The 17428-nt window shown below is 40.6% G+C and overlaps 1 protein-coding gene across 1 annotated transcript; it reads left to right on the forward strand.

The window, feature by feature from the left end:
* The first annotated feature begins 3577 nt into the window (after window positions 1-3577).
* On the forward strand, window positions 3578-8549 carry setmar (SET domain and mariner transposase fusion gene). The gene is made up of 2 exons (XM_051414150.1): window positions 3578-3723; window positions 6447-8549. Exons 1-2 carry the CDS (start codon window positions 3625-3627, stop codon window positions 7242-7244), a joined length of 897 nt encoding a protein of 298 aa, XP_051270110.1. The 5' UTR covers window positions 3578-3624; the 3' UTR covers window positions 7245-8549.
* Window positions 8550-17428: the final 8879 nt, after the last annotated feature.

Consider the following 17428-nt stretch of genomic DNA (forward strand, 5'->3'; position numbering starts at 1 on the left):
CTCTTATGTTTTTCACTGTGATATTTAAAAGACAATGTCTGACTTTTCTGGCCCTCTCTGGAACTAATCGGAGAATCTCTGCTTCCCTGTTGTCTGACTGCTTTTGATGGCCTTTGATAAACTCAGTGGAGCAGGCAGAAAAAGCCCCATTTGAAACCTCTGGGGTCAACTCATCATAATCATGCCTACTTGAGCTGACAAAGGCAGATGAAGGAAACCTTTGAAATTTCCTTTGTTCTCCCCTGTCAGACCAGACAAGAGTGCATCCACTAGGCCACGGCGCAGCTTTCCTCACAAGCTGGGAGAAGCATCGCAGCCAATTTAAGGCCAAGTCAATCAGCACGGTAGCAGAGGGAGTGCTGGACTGTTGTTGATGATCTCCCCAGAGAACAGGCTCTATCATGCCTTTGGTTCATTAACTCTCCAACCAATTGTAGTCCAGCCTCAAAGTTCAGCTCCTTTGTGTTAGTGTGTGCGTGTGTATGCGTGTGTGAGTTCTCATTAAAGCCAAAGGATCCCTGACAACGGCACCAATGTAAGACCCCCAACAATCTGCTTCATCTGGAGCATACGAAGCTGTTTCATCCTGTTGTTAGATAACACAATGAGAAGCATAATGTCAAGTCATATTATGTATTCCAGGAAAGGCATAACATTTATGTTCATCCAACAAATGAGCATAAATTATTCAGTTATGGGACAAACCAAAAATTATGTGTATATGTCGATGTGTTAGAAGCAGGAAACATGGGCAGTGTGAGGATTTGAGGGACTTTGACAAGGGTGAAATCATGATGGCTAGACGACTGGGTCAGAGCATCTCCAGACCTGCAGCTCTTGTGGGGTGTTCCCGGTCTGCAGAGGTCAGTATCTATCAAAAGTGGTCCAAGGAAGAAAGAGACAGGGGTCATAGGTGGCTAAGGCTCATCGATGTATGTGGAGAGTGAAGGCTGGCCCGTGCGGTCCGATCCAACAGACAAGCTACTGTAGCTCAAACTGCTGAAAAAGTTAATGCTGGTTCTGATAGAAAGGAGTCAGAACACACAGTTCATCGCAGTTTGTTGGTCTGGGGCTGCAGAACATTATGACCACCAGGGTGCCCAGGTGATCATAAAGTTATGGCTGATCAGTGTACATTTCTCTGTATTTACAGTTCGCAATTTTAAGTATGGCCTAGTGTCTAATACATCTTTCCTTTAACCTTGACAGGCATCCCCCCTTCAAGCTGTGTTATTTTTAGACATGCTAGCAGCATGGCTCTAGGGACTGCAGTGTCGGTCTGTCAGTTGTGAGGTCCATCACTTTGGTCTCAGCAACCGTTGCCATGAAATCTTGTAGCCTTTCATTGATATGCTGATTTTCTCTCTAGCACCACCAGCTGGTCAAAGTTTAAACTTATCCTGGGTGTGAAATATCTGAACATTTGTGAGGTTAAGTGAAATATCTTGACATGTATTGGATGGATTGCCATAAAATCATGTCCTCAGGTTGAATTGTAATTTCTTTGGTGATCCCCTTACCTTTTATCTAGCACCAACATGAGGTCAAAATCTGAATTGGGCCAATACTTTATGATCCAGGATGGTAAGATTCACTGGTTTGCATCGGTGTACCAGCATGAAAGTTCAAGATTAAAAAAGCATGCATTGGATACAAGATGAGTTCCAGATGAACTCAGATAACATCTTAGCATGGGTAAAATCCAGTTTATTTATATATAATTATTAGTACAGGTCTTACACCTTTATTATTTAGAAATGTGACCAATAATTTATAGATAAACAATAAAATGGTTCTCAAGCTGCTTTAGTAGAACCAAAGATATAAAATCAAACTATATGAACCATATTGAATTGCATAGCATAATATCCCCTTTGTTTGGATTGTATTGCATTGTGTTGAACCAAGTTGTGTCAAATTGCACTGCATCACAAACGGATTGAATTGTATCATATCACATTGGTAGTTACTTCAGATATATCTGTATTGTATCAGATTGCTTGCAGACTTGCAGTGCATCGAGATGTGTGTCACATCAGCCTTAGTGATGGAGATGCACATCCTTAGTGTGTTAGTGCTAATTAGCAAATGTTTGCACGCTAACACACAAAATTAAGATAGTGAACATGTCAAACATTACACCTACGAATCAGCATGTGAACATTGTCACTGGAAGCGTGATGGTATGCTAATGTTAGCATTTAGCTCAAAGCACTGCTGTGCCAAAGTACAGCCTCACAGAGCTGCTGACGTGGTTATTGACTTTTAGTCTTATTTAATTCGATTTGCATGGCTTTTTTGAGTGATTGGACAGTGACACAGAAAACACACATGACATGCATATATTAAATTATACAACTGTCCTGTGTCTTGTGTGATGCCAAAAAAAAAAAAAAAAATTTGTGGCATCACACAGGACACAATTCCCAACTGATTAGCAACAGTGAACTGGCCTGTAAATGTCTGTCATGTATTTTGTAAAGCAATTTCATCTTGGAAGCGCCGATTGTGGAGCCCAACACAACAGTTGAGTCAGGAAGCACAGATTCTTTCCAGCACTAACCTCTGTTGTTGTCAAATCCATCAAACTGTCAATCAGTTTATTGTCACATTCTTGTACCATTCACTTGTAACATCTCAGCTTGTGATTGAGTATGCAATCTCTGAAACCTAGATGCAGGGCTAACAAGTGACAGCTCTAATTCTGCCCAAGGACAAAGATGAAGGCTGAATCTCAAAGGAAAATCCTTGGTCACTTGTGTGCAGCGTGGAAATGCCAGCTGACAATGTGACCTCCCCCCATCTGCCTCAGATAGCCACCAGAGAATAAACCACTGCATATCAATTCAGAGGGACAACACTGTAACACCATAGGAAGGTTAGGCTCGGAAACTCTACACAACTCTTGTATCTACTGAAAAACTTTATTTTGCCTCATCTTTCATCAACGAGAGTAAAAGATAGTGTAAAAGAGGACTTCATCATTAAAGACTTAGGATAGGTAGAACATATTTTAAACCATTTTAAATACAATATCACGATTTTGGCTTGTTGAAACTGATTCCTTCTGTTGTTTAAGCATTTATTTCTCTTGCTCATGCAGATGGTCAGCTTTGGATTGAAAAGAGGAATACATTGGCGAACCCTGCCACCTGCAGGCCTTATGACATTACTGCAGTAGTCTGAATCCATTACTGTAAAACTACTTGTGCTTAGGGATGCTGATGATGAACGACTGGAGATGTGAGGACACAATTTAGCAAGGAAATAAAAGAAGCAAAGAAATAAAAAATAAAAACACTGTTGTACAAATGGGACAGCCTATAAATAAACGGAGTAAATAGCTGTGAGACTGTGAGACTGTTTTGTAGGTAAGTAATGCTCCCACCCTCACAGTACTTCAGATGAAACAATTATCCCATGCTGTTTTGTATTTGTCCTTAATGAGCTCCTGTCCACTTTGTAGCGAGTTCGACCAGATGGTCATACCACGCGGTTAATAATTACAGTGGTGTAATAACAGACATACGCCACTAGGGGGAGCGCGCCCGCGTTTCTACTACCGGAAGTTGCAGCCTGTAGGTTGGAGTGTGTTTCCCCGCTGCTTCAGTGGAAACTTCGGATATGAATGTGGACAGGGATGTGGATCTGAGCAACGGCCTCGAAGATGTTCCTGTTTTGATCGACGGGAGTTCAGGTGGAAAGACATTTCCTGAATTTCAGGTAACGTTAAGTCGCATACTCTCACCGTAGAAGAAGAGTTGAGAGTAAATGTTGCAGTAACGTACACACAGAAAGTTACAAACTAACTTACATCAAGACGTTATTTTCTCTTCAAACAGACCCGTCATAGTGGAGGAAACAACGGTGTTATTAATAGCATTAACGATGGCTCTGTATGGAAGTCAGCTGTGACAGTGAGCCAGCACGCACTGTACCAGCACCTAGAAAGTATATCAGCTAAAGGGAATTGAGCCATCATTCAGTTGATCATTTACACATTAGTTTTTCTTACTGTGTCAATGCTTTAAAAAAAAAAAAAAAAAAGGCCTACTGGTGTGTAGCAGTGTGACCTCCTTCCATATCTGCTACAAGCAAGAGAATAAACCTGCCTATCAATTATGAATGACAGCACATAATAAGTCCACCAATCAAAAGTGACTTCCAGTGAGAATAAATCGGGACTCTTGTAGGGCTGTGTATTGGCAGGAATCTGGCGATAGGATACAAGGGTTAAAATTCAATATATTGTGATATATTGCAATACTGTATACAAGGCGAGATATTGTGAAAAAAAATCTAATTTTAGGAAAACTGACAGCTGCTAGTATAAAGCACACCACCATATGCGTATAATCTGAGTTACCTCTGTATGCAAGCAGAACAGAGGGATCTGTGTTTGTATTTATCACAGTCGCTGTAACATCCAATATCACAGATCTCAGCTTATGTTTATAACACTGATATCAGCGGTTGGAGGTTTGAACACAAAAGTTGATACAGTGGTTTTTACAGTCGATACAATATCACAAAACAAAATATCGCGATACGATATTTTTTAATATGTTCCTACACCTGTAGACTCTCTCTCTGCACTCTCTTCCCGTCCTGTGGGAACAGATGGACGTACAGTAGATGCATCCAAAGAGCTGTTCTTTAAAGCTGCTGCTGTATGTGTCATTCCCCTTTACATCTGACATGTTGATGTAAAGAGACACTGCAGCTCAACCATTACCGATCCTTTATAAAATACTACAATGATAATTCGACTGACAGTCGTTTTTTAAACAAAAATCCGTAGTTCTCACACTTTCTGGCGTGACCCCGTCAGAAGCCAAAATAAGTTCATTCACTCATCAATTTTTATAGTTAACATAGTTTGACTCCATATGGCCCACCATGGGGCCCACCACACAGTTTGAGAACCACTGACATACACACTAAATAGCCAATGTTTCACATAAGTTTGGAGAAAATGCACCAGGCTTGACAAAAATCTTTTCTCCATCATTCAGAAACAAGTAGATCTCTTCACATAAAAACAAACATGATATGAAGTGTCAGACTATTTCAGTAGAGAACAGATAAATCTAGTGGAAGGAACCGAACACAGCAGTTGGCACCACAGTGGCACTCTTTCCCCTGGAGTCCATCTGTCCTACTGGCCTGTATGGCAGCGTCACTCTGAGTGGACAGCAGCTCTACAGGAGGTTGGTTACTGTACCCTCCTGAGTAGTCAAACGTCAGCTCTTCTTGCGCGGCGAAAATAGCAACATGGCCAAGTGCAATATGCAAATCACAGCTCACCTGGTAGAGTTGGTGCCCCATGTACCAAGGCTGAGTCCTTGCAGCAGCGGCCATGGGTTTGACTCCAACCTGTGGCCCTTTGCTGCACGTCATCCACTCTCTCTCCCCTTAATAAGAATAAGAACTGTGGTGATATTGTGATGCTGCTATTATGTAGAAGCTCAAAGATTAAGAAAACACACTGGTGTAAGAGTCAATAGTTAGTATGTGCTTTTTCATTTTCATTACATAGCACCACCACACGCGACACTGCGTAATGGGAAACAATATCCTGATAAATATCGATTTATTTATGGTTAATTTATAACTATAAATAATTTATTTTAAGTCCTACTCATCCTTTGTACAGAAAACCTAGCTGTGGCATGAATTAATCAAAACCTGGTGGTTATCAACTCTATCAAGTGAAATGCATTGTTATACCCGCAGATGGCAGCAAATCATCGCAGGCCACAGCCACATCCTCTGACTACAGTACAGGGAATCAAAAAATAGCCTCTCTAGAACCACAGGACGTGTCCTAGATAGCACTCCTTGCTCATGATGCTCTGAGAGACCTTTCTTACTGTATTACAGTGCAGCCAGTTGGAAAAAAGACAAATCATTGCTGAATGCGGTGAAACTATAGTTGTATGTGATAATGTGGTTGTTGAATTAGGTTAATTGGTTTCAAGCTGGCAGTTGCAAAGCATTAAGAACTGTGCTTGCTTCCCATAAATTTAAATAAATTGATTAGATTTAAGGCTGAAATTACTATTTATCTGCAGATTAGTTTCCTAATTAAACTTTCAGTCTATAAAATGCCTGCCACGATATCGTAAAGCTCAAGGTGGCGTCTTCAAATGTCTTGTTTTGTCTGATCAACGGTCAAAAACCCAAATGTTCAGTTTATGTTCCCATAAGACAGAGACAGGCAGGAAAGCGTCACAACTGAGAAGCTGGAGACTGTGTGTGTTTGGCATTCCTGCTGGAAAAAAAATTAAAATCCAAATTTCTGTTAAAACACTAATTAATTGTTTCAGCTGTAAATTGAAAATTTCCAGGAATTATGGGCATATTGGCCTTATTTGCTTTTTAAACGTCTTTCTGGTTTATTTCTTATTTGGTAAACTTTGATTGCTCTTTGTTTCATCCTCCAGTATTCCCCAGATAATATTCAGGGACCAGGATGCACTGTTGACCCCAGTGAAGTCACCCTTCCTGGATGTTCCTGCCTTTCCCACTCCTGCTTTCCTGAGAGCTGCTCCTGCCTGCAGACACATGGGCAGGCATACGGCAGCACCGGCACACTGCTGAACCTTAGCAGACCAGACTGCGCTTACTGCTCGCCTTCGTTTGAGTGCAACGCCCTTTGCACCTGCAGCGACGCCTGCTCTAACCGGGTGGTGCAGAGAGGACTGAGAATCAGGTTGGAGGTTTACAGCACCAAGAACAGGGGCTGGGGAGTACGGACACTGGAGGCAATCCCACACGGGACGTTTGTGTGCGAGTATGCAGGAGAGGTGATCAGCTTTGAGGAGGCCAGGCGCAGACAGCTTGCACAGAAATCCGAGGAAAACAACTACATTATTGCCGTGAGGGAGCACGCAGGCACAGGCTCAATCACTGAGACGTTTGTGGACCCTGCCGTGGTGGGAAACGTAGGCCGCTTTCTCAACCACTGCTGCCAGCCAAACCTGTTCATGCAGCCAGTCCGTGTGCACTCGGTGGTTCCTAAACTGGCGCTGTTTGCTGGACGGAACATCGATGCGCAAGAAGAGCTGACGTTTGACTACTCAGGAGGGTACAGTAACCAACCTCCTGTAGAGCTGCTGTCCACTCAGAGTGACGCTGCCATACAGGCCAGTAGGACAGATGGACTCCAGAGGAAAGAGTGCCACTGTGGTGCCAACTGCTGTGTTCGGTTCCTTCCACTAGATTTATCTGTTCTGTACTGAAATTAGTCTGACACTGACACTTCATATCATGTTTGTTTTCATGTGAAGAGATGGACTTGTTTCTGAATGATGGAGAAAAGATTTTTGTCAAGCCTGGTGCATTTTCTCCAAATTTTATGTGAAACATTGTTTATTTAGTTTGCATCTTGGTCTATTTTCGGTTTCTGTGAAATCTTGGTTAACTCAGCCACTCATTAAAACAAGACAATGCAACATGTTGGTGGCTCCATAAAGATAATCAGCTGGATGAGTCATGTCTATGCCCGTCATTGTTTCCTGTTCGCCCTCCCCCCCAGTGTCTCCTGATCTGCAACTGTCTCCCGCTCAGTGTAAGATGATGCAATGAAAACTAAAGCTGAAGACAGAAAAAAAAAACAAGGTTTTTTTCTGGGAGAGTAAACTTGTTGACATTCCTGTCCTTTATTTCACTTGTACAATCCATTTCATCATGATGCTTGTTCCCACCAGATTTACAGTCTTGCAGCTGTAATCTTGTCTTGCCACATAAGTCCCATTTCTCACACGACAGATGAATCTGAAAGGAGCAGCAGCATCATTTCCACCGACAGGGATGAGATGGATGTTGTTCAGTGGGTTTCTTTTAATAGCCACATAGGCTACAGAATTTATCTTTATGCCCTTATGGATGCTGAAGCTTCTCGCAATAAGATGTCATGTCAGTCAAAAACAAAACATCAAAATTCTCAAAGTAATAGCTGTCATATGTTCCCATCAACCTGACATTTCTTTTCTGTCTTCATGTGATCCAGCCTCCCGTTGTAGATATTCTCAGCTTCTCATCGCACTCAAACCTCTGGAGAGTGGGAGCAATTAAAAAGGGCCAGGGGGTATTTTTTTATATAGAAACAGACTTTATTCCCCTGTCAGAGGAGGGGCGAAGGTGTCCCACTTCAGTGTGACCATTCTGAAATCAGGACCTCCGTTCAATCTGCCCCGTTTCTAGTCTAGACCTGCTTTCATCTTATTAATATCCACATCTGGGTTAATTAGGATGGAGACCGTGTTTCATCCAGAAATGGGACCAGTGGTCCAGCCACACTGGGGCTGACAGAGACTAAATGGTGGGGGGGGAGATGGAAGCCCTCTGCCGATCAGAGACCGCTGTCAAGTTGATTGGTTTCTGTGTCACCCCGTGGAGAGGCAAATGGTGCAGGATGTTGTTGTTTTGACCTATATTTTCTCCTCTGTGAGGGTTACCTGATATTTCTTTCTGTTCAAATTGGGCTGTTTGCTTTGTGCCTGATCTGATCTACACACAGGAATTAAAAACTAATCTTAAACATTTTTATGCTCGCTCTAGATGATTTTTACCTTTTTTTTCCCCCATTTTTTTCTCCTTTTCTCTCTGGAGGATTGGTGCCACCTACTGCTTATCTCAGTGGACCAGCTCCTAATAATTGCATAACGGTATTGGATAGAAACAAGCATTCATATGCTTTTTAAAATTTTATTTGCAGATTTACTCGAAATTTTGTTTAAACATTATATACATTTTGATGGAAACATGTTGTTTTTACACTTTGTATTAAACAAACGAGACAACTAAAATGAGCTTTAGAGGTGCTGGTAGGTGGATTTTGTTGCCTTCAGTCAGAGTCAGGATAACTGTTTTCCCCCCTGTTTTCAGTCTTTATGCTAAGCTATGCTAACAATCTGCTAGCGATAGCTTCAAATGTACATCAGTTGTATCAATCTTCTCATCTAACTCCGGGCAATACAGCAGATTAATGTATTTGCCAAAATGAACTATCCCTTTATACTTTTTGCAGAAGAGTGACACATACAGCAGTAGTATACATTTATTGACATCTGCAGGGTGTATGATGCATCCTCAATTTGGAGAAAAAATTTAATTTTTATAACAGATTCTAAGATACAGTGTATTTTCAGAAATACTGTACTTCCATGTGGAGGATTGTGACTCTATGTTAGCTGTGGCCTTGGAGAAAAGTAGGACACATTATGCAGAGAGTAAAATACCCAGGCATTTCTCTAACCAAAAAATGTATAGAGACTTCTGGGTCAAGGTTTCTCTCTCCACCATCAGCTAAACCGTGTGTGCAGTGGTCTGGTATTTTAGCTCCCCTACCAATAAATTCAACATTTATTTGAGGACAGGAAGCAGCCCATAATCTTTTCAAATTGTGCCCCTCTTTGTTGTGCCTTTATGATGAACCAGATTCCACAGTCCTTTCAACAAATCTACTACGAGTATAAGAAAAAGACTCTCTTCAAATGCATGACTCATGTCATTTTTGAGTCAGATGTCCCTGGAATCACTATGGCAACCGTCTGTGTGTACAGGAGGTGATTTGGACAGCAGTACTTGGTTCGGAGGTGCACGAAAGCTGCTCTCAAATGCTGACTTGAAGAGCTGGGTTGCAAATGAATGGCTCCTTTCCAGAATGGTCACCTAGCAACCACCAGTTAATCACATGAGGTAAAACTTCCCCACCAAACCCCCTCAACAAAATAACATGTCAAAGATGCTCTATAGTCATTTTTTTATGGCATTTTGAGAGTGGCGACGTCTTACATTTCAGAAAATAAATCTTTTTTTAGAAGACTAAATGTCCTCATTGTTTGAATGATTTCTGAGGTAAGCTTTTCATAGTGGTGGCTTCGACTTAATGCAGCAAAATGTTTGAAAAATTAGAGCACAAGTCAAAAATGCTGTAATATGATGTTTGATACCAAATTGACCACTGATCCTTCCTTTTACAGATTTCGTGGCACTTTGGTCATTTCAGCTAGGGATCTGTCATAATTATGTAATTCAATTCTATGTTCAAGTATTATTACTTCTAGTAGCTGCAAACCTCACTTAAAGGTCCAGTGTGAAACATTTAGGAGCATCTATTGGCAAAAATGGAATATAATATTCACAGGTATGTTTTCATAAGTGTATATTCAATTGGAAATAAAAATCATTGTGTTTTCGTTGCCTTAGAATAAGTCATTTTTATCTACAGAGGGACCGGACCATCGTGTTTATTCAGTAGCCCAGAACAAACAAACAAAAGACTGGCCTTTTGCATTTTTTTTGCAAGATTCTTGGCCAGCGTAGTTTCTCCTATATGCTTAGATGAGTCAAGGGGTTTCAGTTGGTTGCAATCTGTAACTTCACCGCTAGATATCACTAAATCCTACACACTGGTCCTTTAAAGTGAGATTATGTAACTTCTAAAAGATGAAATTTAACAAATAGTGATAATAGTTGAACTCCCTAGCTAAGCACCTTGTGGTGGCTAACCTTAGCTAATGTTAGCAAACGTTAGATAGAGTTATTGCTATGTAACTGAAATTAATTAATCAGTTAAGAGACTCTACGACTGTTATCCGTGTTATAATGTGACACTGTATTTTAGCAAGCGACAGATAGTAATGGTCTCATTCTACTTGCTCTCAGTTAGTTTGCCTAATGATCACTAATCGACTCCTTAAATATTGTTTGTTTAATCCTTACGAAAAGTGTGAGAATGAAATTTGTCTTTGTTTTGTGCTGGACTATTGCTGGACTATTTCTTGGCAGTGAGAATGGCCAGGATTTTGTTACCTTTGAAAAGCCAGGCTGTTTCCAGTCTTTCATGCGTATTGCTCCAGCTACATATTTACTGCCCAGACATGACAGTGGTATTGATCTTCTCATCAAGCTCTCCTGAGAAAGCAAACAAATGTATTTTCTTTAAAGCTATTTAAAGCAAATGGCTCAAGAAAATAAACGGGAATTGCAGCGAAGGTTACAAAGTCTCGCTTTAAGAACAGATTTTGATTCTTGTAACTAAGGTGTGTTCTGAATACGGGATCCCCTTGTTGCTGCCCCAGAGCCCCATTTAGCCTAATGAGACTTTAACCTAAATATCTTGCCAAGTGTATCATGAAAGGACAAAAGATACATATACACCTGTTACTTATGCGAACCATGCATCACATTGATAAAGGAGTCAGACACTATTTTAGGGTGAGGGAGCAGTGGAGAAATTACAACTGGCAGTCCATTTGTTCAAAACTGGAGCACCTCTCTTATGAGGGAGCAGATGTCCTTCCCTTGAATCCTGCAGCCAAATCAAGAAAAGAAAAAAAAACAAAGACCAGCAGCTATTTGCTTGGCCTCAGCTGGCAAAGGCATTTCAGAGTCCTATTTGAAACCTTTCTCTCTCTACTTTTTTATGATGTCGGCTGATAGGAGTAAATATTGGTACAGCATTAGCAGTAGCAACATTTTTTAAAGGATTTTATTTGAGACTGTATATGAAATATAAATTATATTAAGAGCTTTATTAGCTTATAGCAGAACTCATAAATGAACATTATTAATGTTATCTTCTGGCATAAATAATGAATGTATCAAATCAGTTCCTTTGAACCACATGATTCTGTACATTTATCTGTGTAATAACATGACTGTATTGACTAGATATCATCAGATTAAACAGAATATATTGAATCAGCCTTTGAACCTAGATTAATAAGATGTTCAGTAGCCAGAAAATGCTTCACCATCAAAGTAAACTGTCAAAACAAGTGAGCTGATTGTTCTTCAAAGCAGAATTTCAAAAGCTTTTTTTTAGAAACTTGACTCTTCACCCACCGACACACTATGATTTTTTCCTTCTTTTTTTTTACTCTGTCCTGTTGCGATATAGTGCAACACAGAGCAGGTTGTATTTTGCAGCTTCACGTCAGTGTTGGAGGAAGGGGATGTCAATGGGGTTTTTAAAACTGGCTCCTCCCATCACAGATGTTATGTTAAATTTGGCTGAGGACACCTGCAGCAGGCTCAGCAGGAAGTTCTGGAGCCCAAGAGGCACCCGCCTCCACAGCTGCTCTCATCACTGATCAGACCTAAACGTATGTTAACAACGCCTACACTTTGTTTACAGCACCCAAGTTCTTAATTAAGCAGTTTTGGAGCTGGCTGAGTGGAATTTAGACGCAGTATTTTTAAAATGTAAACAAAAGGTAAGAATAAATATGAGGTATTATTGTCTAGTTATGCAAGTTTCATCATAGATCCCCAAGATTTGCCTTGATTTAATCACTGTCATTATGTCCCACCACAATAACAGTCTTGTGCAATAATCCACCTCAAATGATCCCACTGAGTCAACATGCTCAGTGGGGCATGTTCATGCACTTCTTGGACCATGGTGTTGTAATTGAGGAAGACACCGATACTATACATGTCAGGCTAATTATGTGTGAGCTATTACACTAGAGGATGTCTAAACCTTGTGCAACAGCTCACGGACAAATAGTCAATCCCAAGTGTTTCTGTGCAAGATAAGCTGTGACAATCCCATTACCGGTCCTGCCTCACCTTTACAACATCCAGCACAGGCTTTGTGTTCATTCTGGAAGTGTGAACTATATTATTGTTATATATATATATGAGTTATTGTTATAACAAGCAAGGTGCTACATTTCATTGTATTATATGCCATTGTTTAACCATTAATGGTAATAAATCAACGGTAATGTGATTATTCTCATATGTGTGGATCTAAGTCAGATCGATGCTCAAGTATCTATGCCTTTTTATGGGTATATTATGAACAATATATTACTTATGCACACCGACTGATTTAGGTAACCAGATTGGTTATAAAGTGTAGCGAAAGTGATGCGAGGAGTCCCCCAACCTAACCGATCCCAATGGATTACCTGCAGTTAAAGCAGCTTATGGAACATGTTCTGGTGAGTTCAGACTACTGCCTCCTTGGCTATTGTTCTCCTTCAGCAGGATTACAGTTTTGAAGTAGCAACAGTGTGCAAAAACTGTACACGTATCTGTCTCCCCAAATAAAACACCTGGCAGATAATTTACCCTGGCATATGTGTATGGTCTGGCATAATGATTATGCCGTAACCAAGGGGATGTGTTGAAGTGTTTCTCCTTTCTGTGCACAGCGTTTATGAAGAGGGGACCAGCTGAATGTAGCTGAACATCGCTGAATGTAGCTGAATGTGAATTCTGTTTTCCATACACCGCCTGTTGTAAGACATGCACACAAAATGTAATACTATTATGACTAATACACACTCTCATGCAGATTGGCATACTTGGTCTAATTGAATCCAAGATGCAGCACAGAATGTGAAACATATTTTTCCTACATTGGTAACAAGTTATGGCAAAAAATCACAAGGCCTAATTAGAATATCTCTGCAGCTGGTCTAATCAGATTATTTCCACTGGGAATATGCAGGCCATTATACCAGCATAATTATCTTTTATTTTTAGTGAGGTAGATCTCTACCTTATACTAGGGTGCAGTACCAATACCTGTGTTGTTTTGCAGGCAAGATAGGAGTTGAGATCTGTCTTTTAATGGGGGGGGCATCAGCATGAATATCAGTAAAAAGGCTGTAAAAAGAGGAACACAAAGCGTCATCGCAGTAACCTTATCTCACACCTGACGGTTCAGCTGTATGTTCTACCTTCTCACTTCTTGCTTAATGGTTGGCTGTGTGATCTGCAATAGAAGTGCAAAAGAAAAAGGTTCTTTAAGAAACCTGGTTTTGTGCAGGGTTTCTTGGGAAGATCAGATAACTAATGGGACAACTTATCTGCCCATGTCTTCTATGTCGTCCGACGTGTGATCTGTGCAAACTGAGGTATGGTAAACCTCTTAAGCTTTGACTGTGCAACAGACTCAACTCTCCAGGGATGTGATGTCATTAACAAGATTATTAATGACATTGCGTCCCTGTTACAGGCTCAAAAAGAGTGGCAGACAGAGTAGTGCCGGATAATAGACTGTTGTTTGGACAACTTTCTTTTCCCACTACGCTGGAAGGTCCTGTGCTCAGTCAGTAATGTTAAAGTGTGTTTTTGTGCCACACTTGCACTAACACCAAAAAGTCCTGTCCTATGGTTGGGCATGTTACACACTGATCCTGAGAAAGCCTTGACTCATTGTTCCAGTTGTCAAAGCTCCGGTAATGGAGGTTAAATTGTCAAATGGAACAAATCTGTACAGAATATACAAGTGTGGATATAAGATTGCTGCTGGATAAAAGAAGTTCTATTCTACATTTAGCTTGAAATTGCTAATAAGCCATTATCTATGGTTTTGCTCCCAGCGGCATCATGTCTTCAGTGGTTCACTGTCCCAGATCCAGAACTGCAGTTAGAGGCCACCACATTGTTTATAGAGTTACAGGGTTACAGAGCCCTCCATCTCTCCTTTTGACACGACTCGACTTTGGAACTTAATAATCTCTGTATGAAATCAAGAAATAATGAAGAATAATGAAAACACAAGAGAGTCTTTGTTCCCAATATATTTACCTCTACTCTGACATTTCTGATGAATGCAAGGATTAGTTTGCCCACACAGAGGACTATCGGAGCCTCCGACAAGAAAAGTACCAACCATTGTGCCCACACATCGCTGCTCAGGGGAAGGCCTGAATCTGCACATGAGAATACTCACTCAAACACATGCACAATGACGAATCTCACAATCTGTGCACCCACACAGATGGTCGCTGCATTTTGTCTGTCTCTGGTGCATTCCAAGCATGCAGATGCTGTGTTCATTAATTTGTTAAGGATTAACTGGCCCATGTCTCTAAATCAGCTACAAGTCAGACTAGCAGTCAGGATGAATCACCTCTCCCTCCCACCAAACTTGTGCTCTTGTTCATTTGTTCATGACCCTTACAGTATGTTGGAAAGCAACCTGTCTCCACGCACATCACATTCCTGTTTATCTATATCAATGGTTGTTGGCTGTTGCAGCCGTGCATCATATGTGGGGGGAAAGCCCTCTGGCAGCAGACGAGCTCTTCAAGTTAAGGCAGGGTACTGTAATAAAACACTGTCCAGAACACCTAGAGAATAAAGAAAGAATTGTGTTTACCGAGCTACACGTCAAATCATGTCTGACATCAGAATTGCTGCGATTCACAAACACAACAGCAGTCGTGTCCAGTTTTATATACAGTACAACCCATTTTTTTCCTCTGTGGTAGAATGGTAGCCAGTCGTCTGTACACTGTATCCATGACAACTGAGTACTCAGTGATCTGTACTCAACGAAAGCCTGGAAATATTTTTTGTGTAATAAAGGTTGGTCTCTTAGATACAGTGTGTGATGTCATGAATTTGACATCATTGCATTTGGAGACATATGCTTGTATCAAACGATGTTCAGAACAAAGCACTTATCCTTCATCCTTCCTTTCACATTGATTCTGATTCAACAAAGGGAGTAGCATAGTCTGTTTTTGCACAAGTGGTTTTGAAAGTACTTCTGATATCATTTGTGATGTTATTTGATAATGTTATGCAATCATAACCAGTAAGAGGCCAGAGTGCCTGGCAGTACAGAAAGTGGCATTACATGCATATTAATGTACTTTTTTCTGATGCATCATACCAAAGCTGGATTCTATCTCAACCTAGGAATACAGCACATTGAAACATGAATTACAGTACAGAAGGGTTTTTTTTTTTGGCCTCAGAATAATCTACAGCATGGAGATTTGTAACCATTTACATCTTAAAGACTTCACTGTGCCCAGTGAAAAGCAGATGTGGAATGCAGAAAAAGAAGAGAAGCACTTTTATGGTAATGCACACTTGTGTACCCCCACTTACTCCACTCCTATTATCCCTCTAGATTCTGTAGCTAAGAGACCAAATTAACAGCTCATAAATAGGTTTGGTTAATGCTACTGAGCCCATTTTAGGGATGAAAGTGCTCTTTCTCTTCCGGTGTCTCCTTTCTCCCATTCATATTGCAATTAGGAATAATAACGAATAATCAAGCTTTTATACATTTTCAGACGTTACCATCTACGGAAGTGAGCCTCTTCACTGTTTTGGAAGAATTAATAGGATTTTTGTGAGGATGGTCTGCCACACTTTATTTTATTCAAGTTATGTGTGAGTTCAATAGCGGACAATGCTTCTGAATATTTCAGTACAAGAGTCTGTTCCAATTCCTGTAGCTGAGAATGTCACACTGTGGTTTTAATGGGTCAACTGCAAATAAACCAGATCACTCAAAGTTATTATACTAAGGTTTTCTAACTTACTTTACAAATGTGGAAACCTAGTGGTTGATGGCCAAAACACAGGATGCTATCTGTACTAGTATGGTGCATAGATCCTGCAATGTTCAACAATAGCCTCTTTTTAAAAAAGAAAGAAAGAGAGAAAGCAACAAATATGGACTCAACTAGCCTCTCCACAAACCTAGAAATGTAACTGCCAGTGGCCAAATCAGTGTTTCTGACAGGAGACCACACACACAACTGCTGTCTTTATCTCATGTCCTTTCACACTTTGACATGCACAGCATGGCCCCCTCTTTGTAAGGCAGTATGCGTGCTTCTGTTTTTGACATTATATACATGAAATAATGTAGACATTGACAAAAACCTCCAGTCACATGGATTTGTTCATTCAGAGACATGTTCGCTACAGTCCACAACATATGACACATCTGAAGGAGTTGTTTGACATTCAAAGAGTCTCCATCCACACCAGCTCTGTGAGTCTGTAAGGCACAGTGATGCTTTGGGCTAAATGCTTAGATGAACATGCTAACATGGTCACATGACAGTGTTGACATATGATGTTTAGCGTGTACAAAGTTTATCTTGTTCACCATCTTAGTTTGTGTGTTCATCACACCATCTTATGCTAGAATTCACAAATTAGCAAAGTACTGCGGAGGCTGATCAATAAATCAATCAATCAATCTAGGAGTAGTTCAGATATTTGTGAAAATCTTTGTCCTGCTGGTGGCGCTAGAGGTAAAGTCAGGGGATCACCAAAGTCATTTGGACTCATCCTCTGCGGGCCATGAATGTCTGTACACAATTTCATGCCAATCCATCCAATAGCTGTTGAGCTTTATCGGTTTTTATCAGTTTATCATTCATCGCTAGAGCCACGCCACTATGATTAATAAAAACACTTAATATTACGTGTTTTATTATTTTGTTTTGTAATTATTTTGTTAAAAAAAAAACAATTTGACTGTTTCTATCAAGACAGCAATGAGTCTTTGACTTGTATCAGTTACTTATTATGAGCACTGTAGGTAATAGCAGTTTAAATGCCTAAAGAACCACATTACCCAGAGAGCTCCGCTGCAGTATAACAAAAGGGGCGTTCCCTCTGTGACATGTGGAGGAGGTAAGAA

The sequence above is a fragment of the Dicentrarchus labrax genome, unplaced genomic scaffold, assembly GCF_905237075.1.
Source record: "Dicentrarchus labrax unplaced genomic scaffold, dlabrax2021, whole genome shotgun sequence".
NCBI classification, from domain to species: domain Eukaryota; kingdom Metazoa; phylum Chordata; class Actinopteri; family Moronidae; genus Dicentrarchus; species Dicentrarchus labrax.

Excerpts from the sequence above, each read along its gene's own strand:
- setmar (XM_051414150.1), top strand. The coding sequence starts at position 3,625 with ATGAATGTGGACAGGGATGTGGATCTGAGCAACGGCCTCGAAGATGTT. Across the intron at positions 3,724-6,446 it reads AGACATTTCCTGAATTTCAG|TATTCCCCAGATAATATTCA; the intron begins GTAACGTTAAGT and ends TTCATCCTCCAG.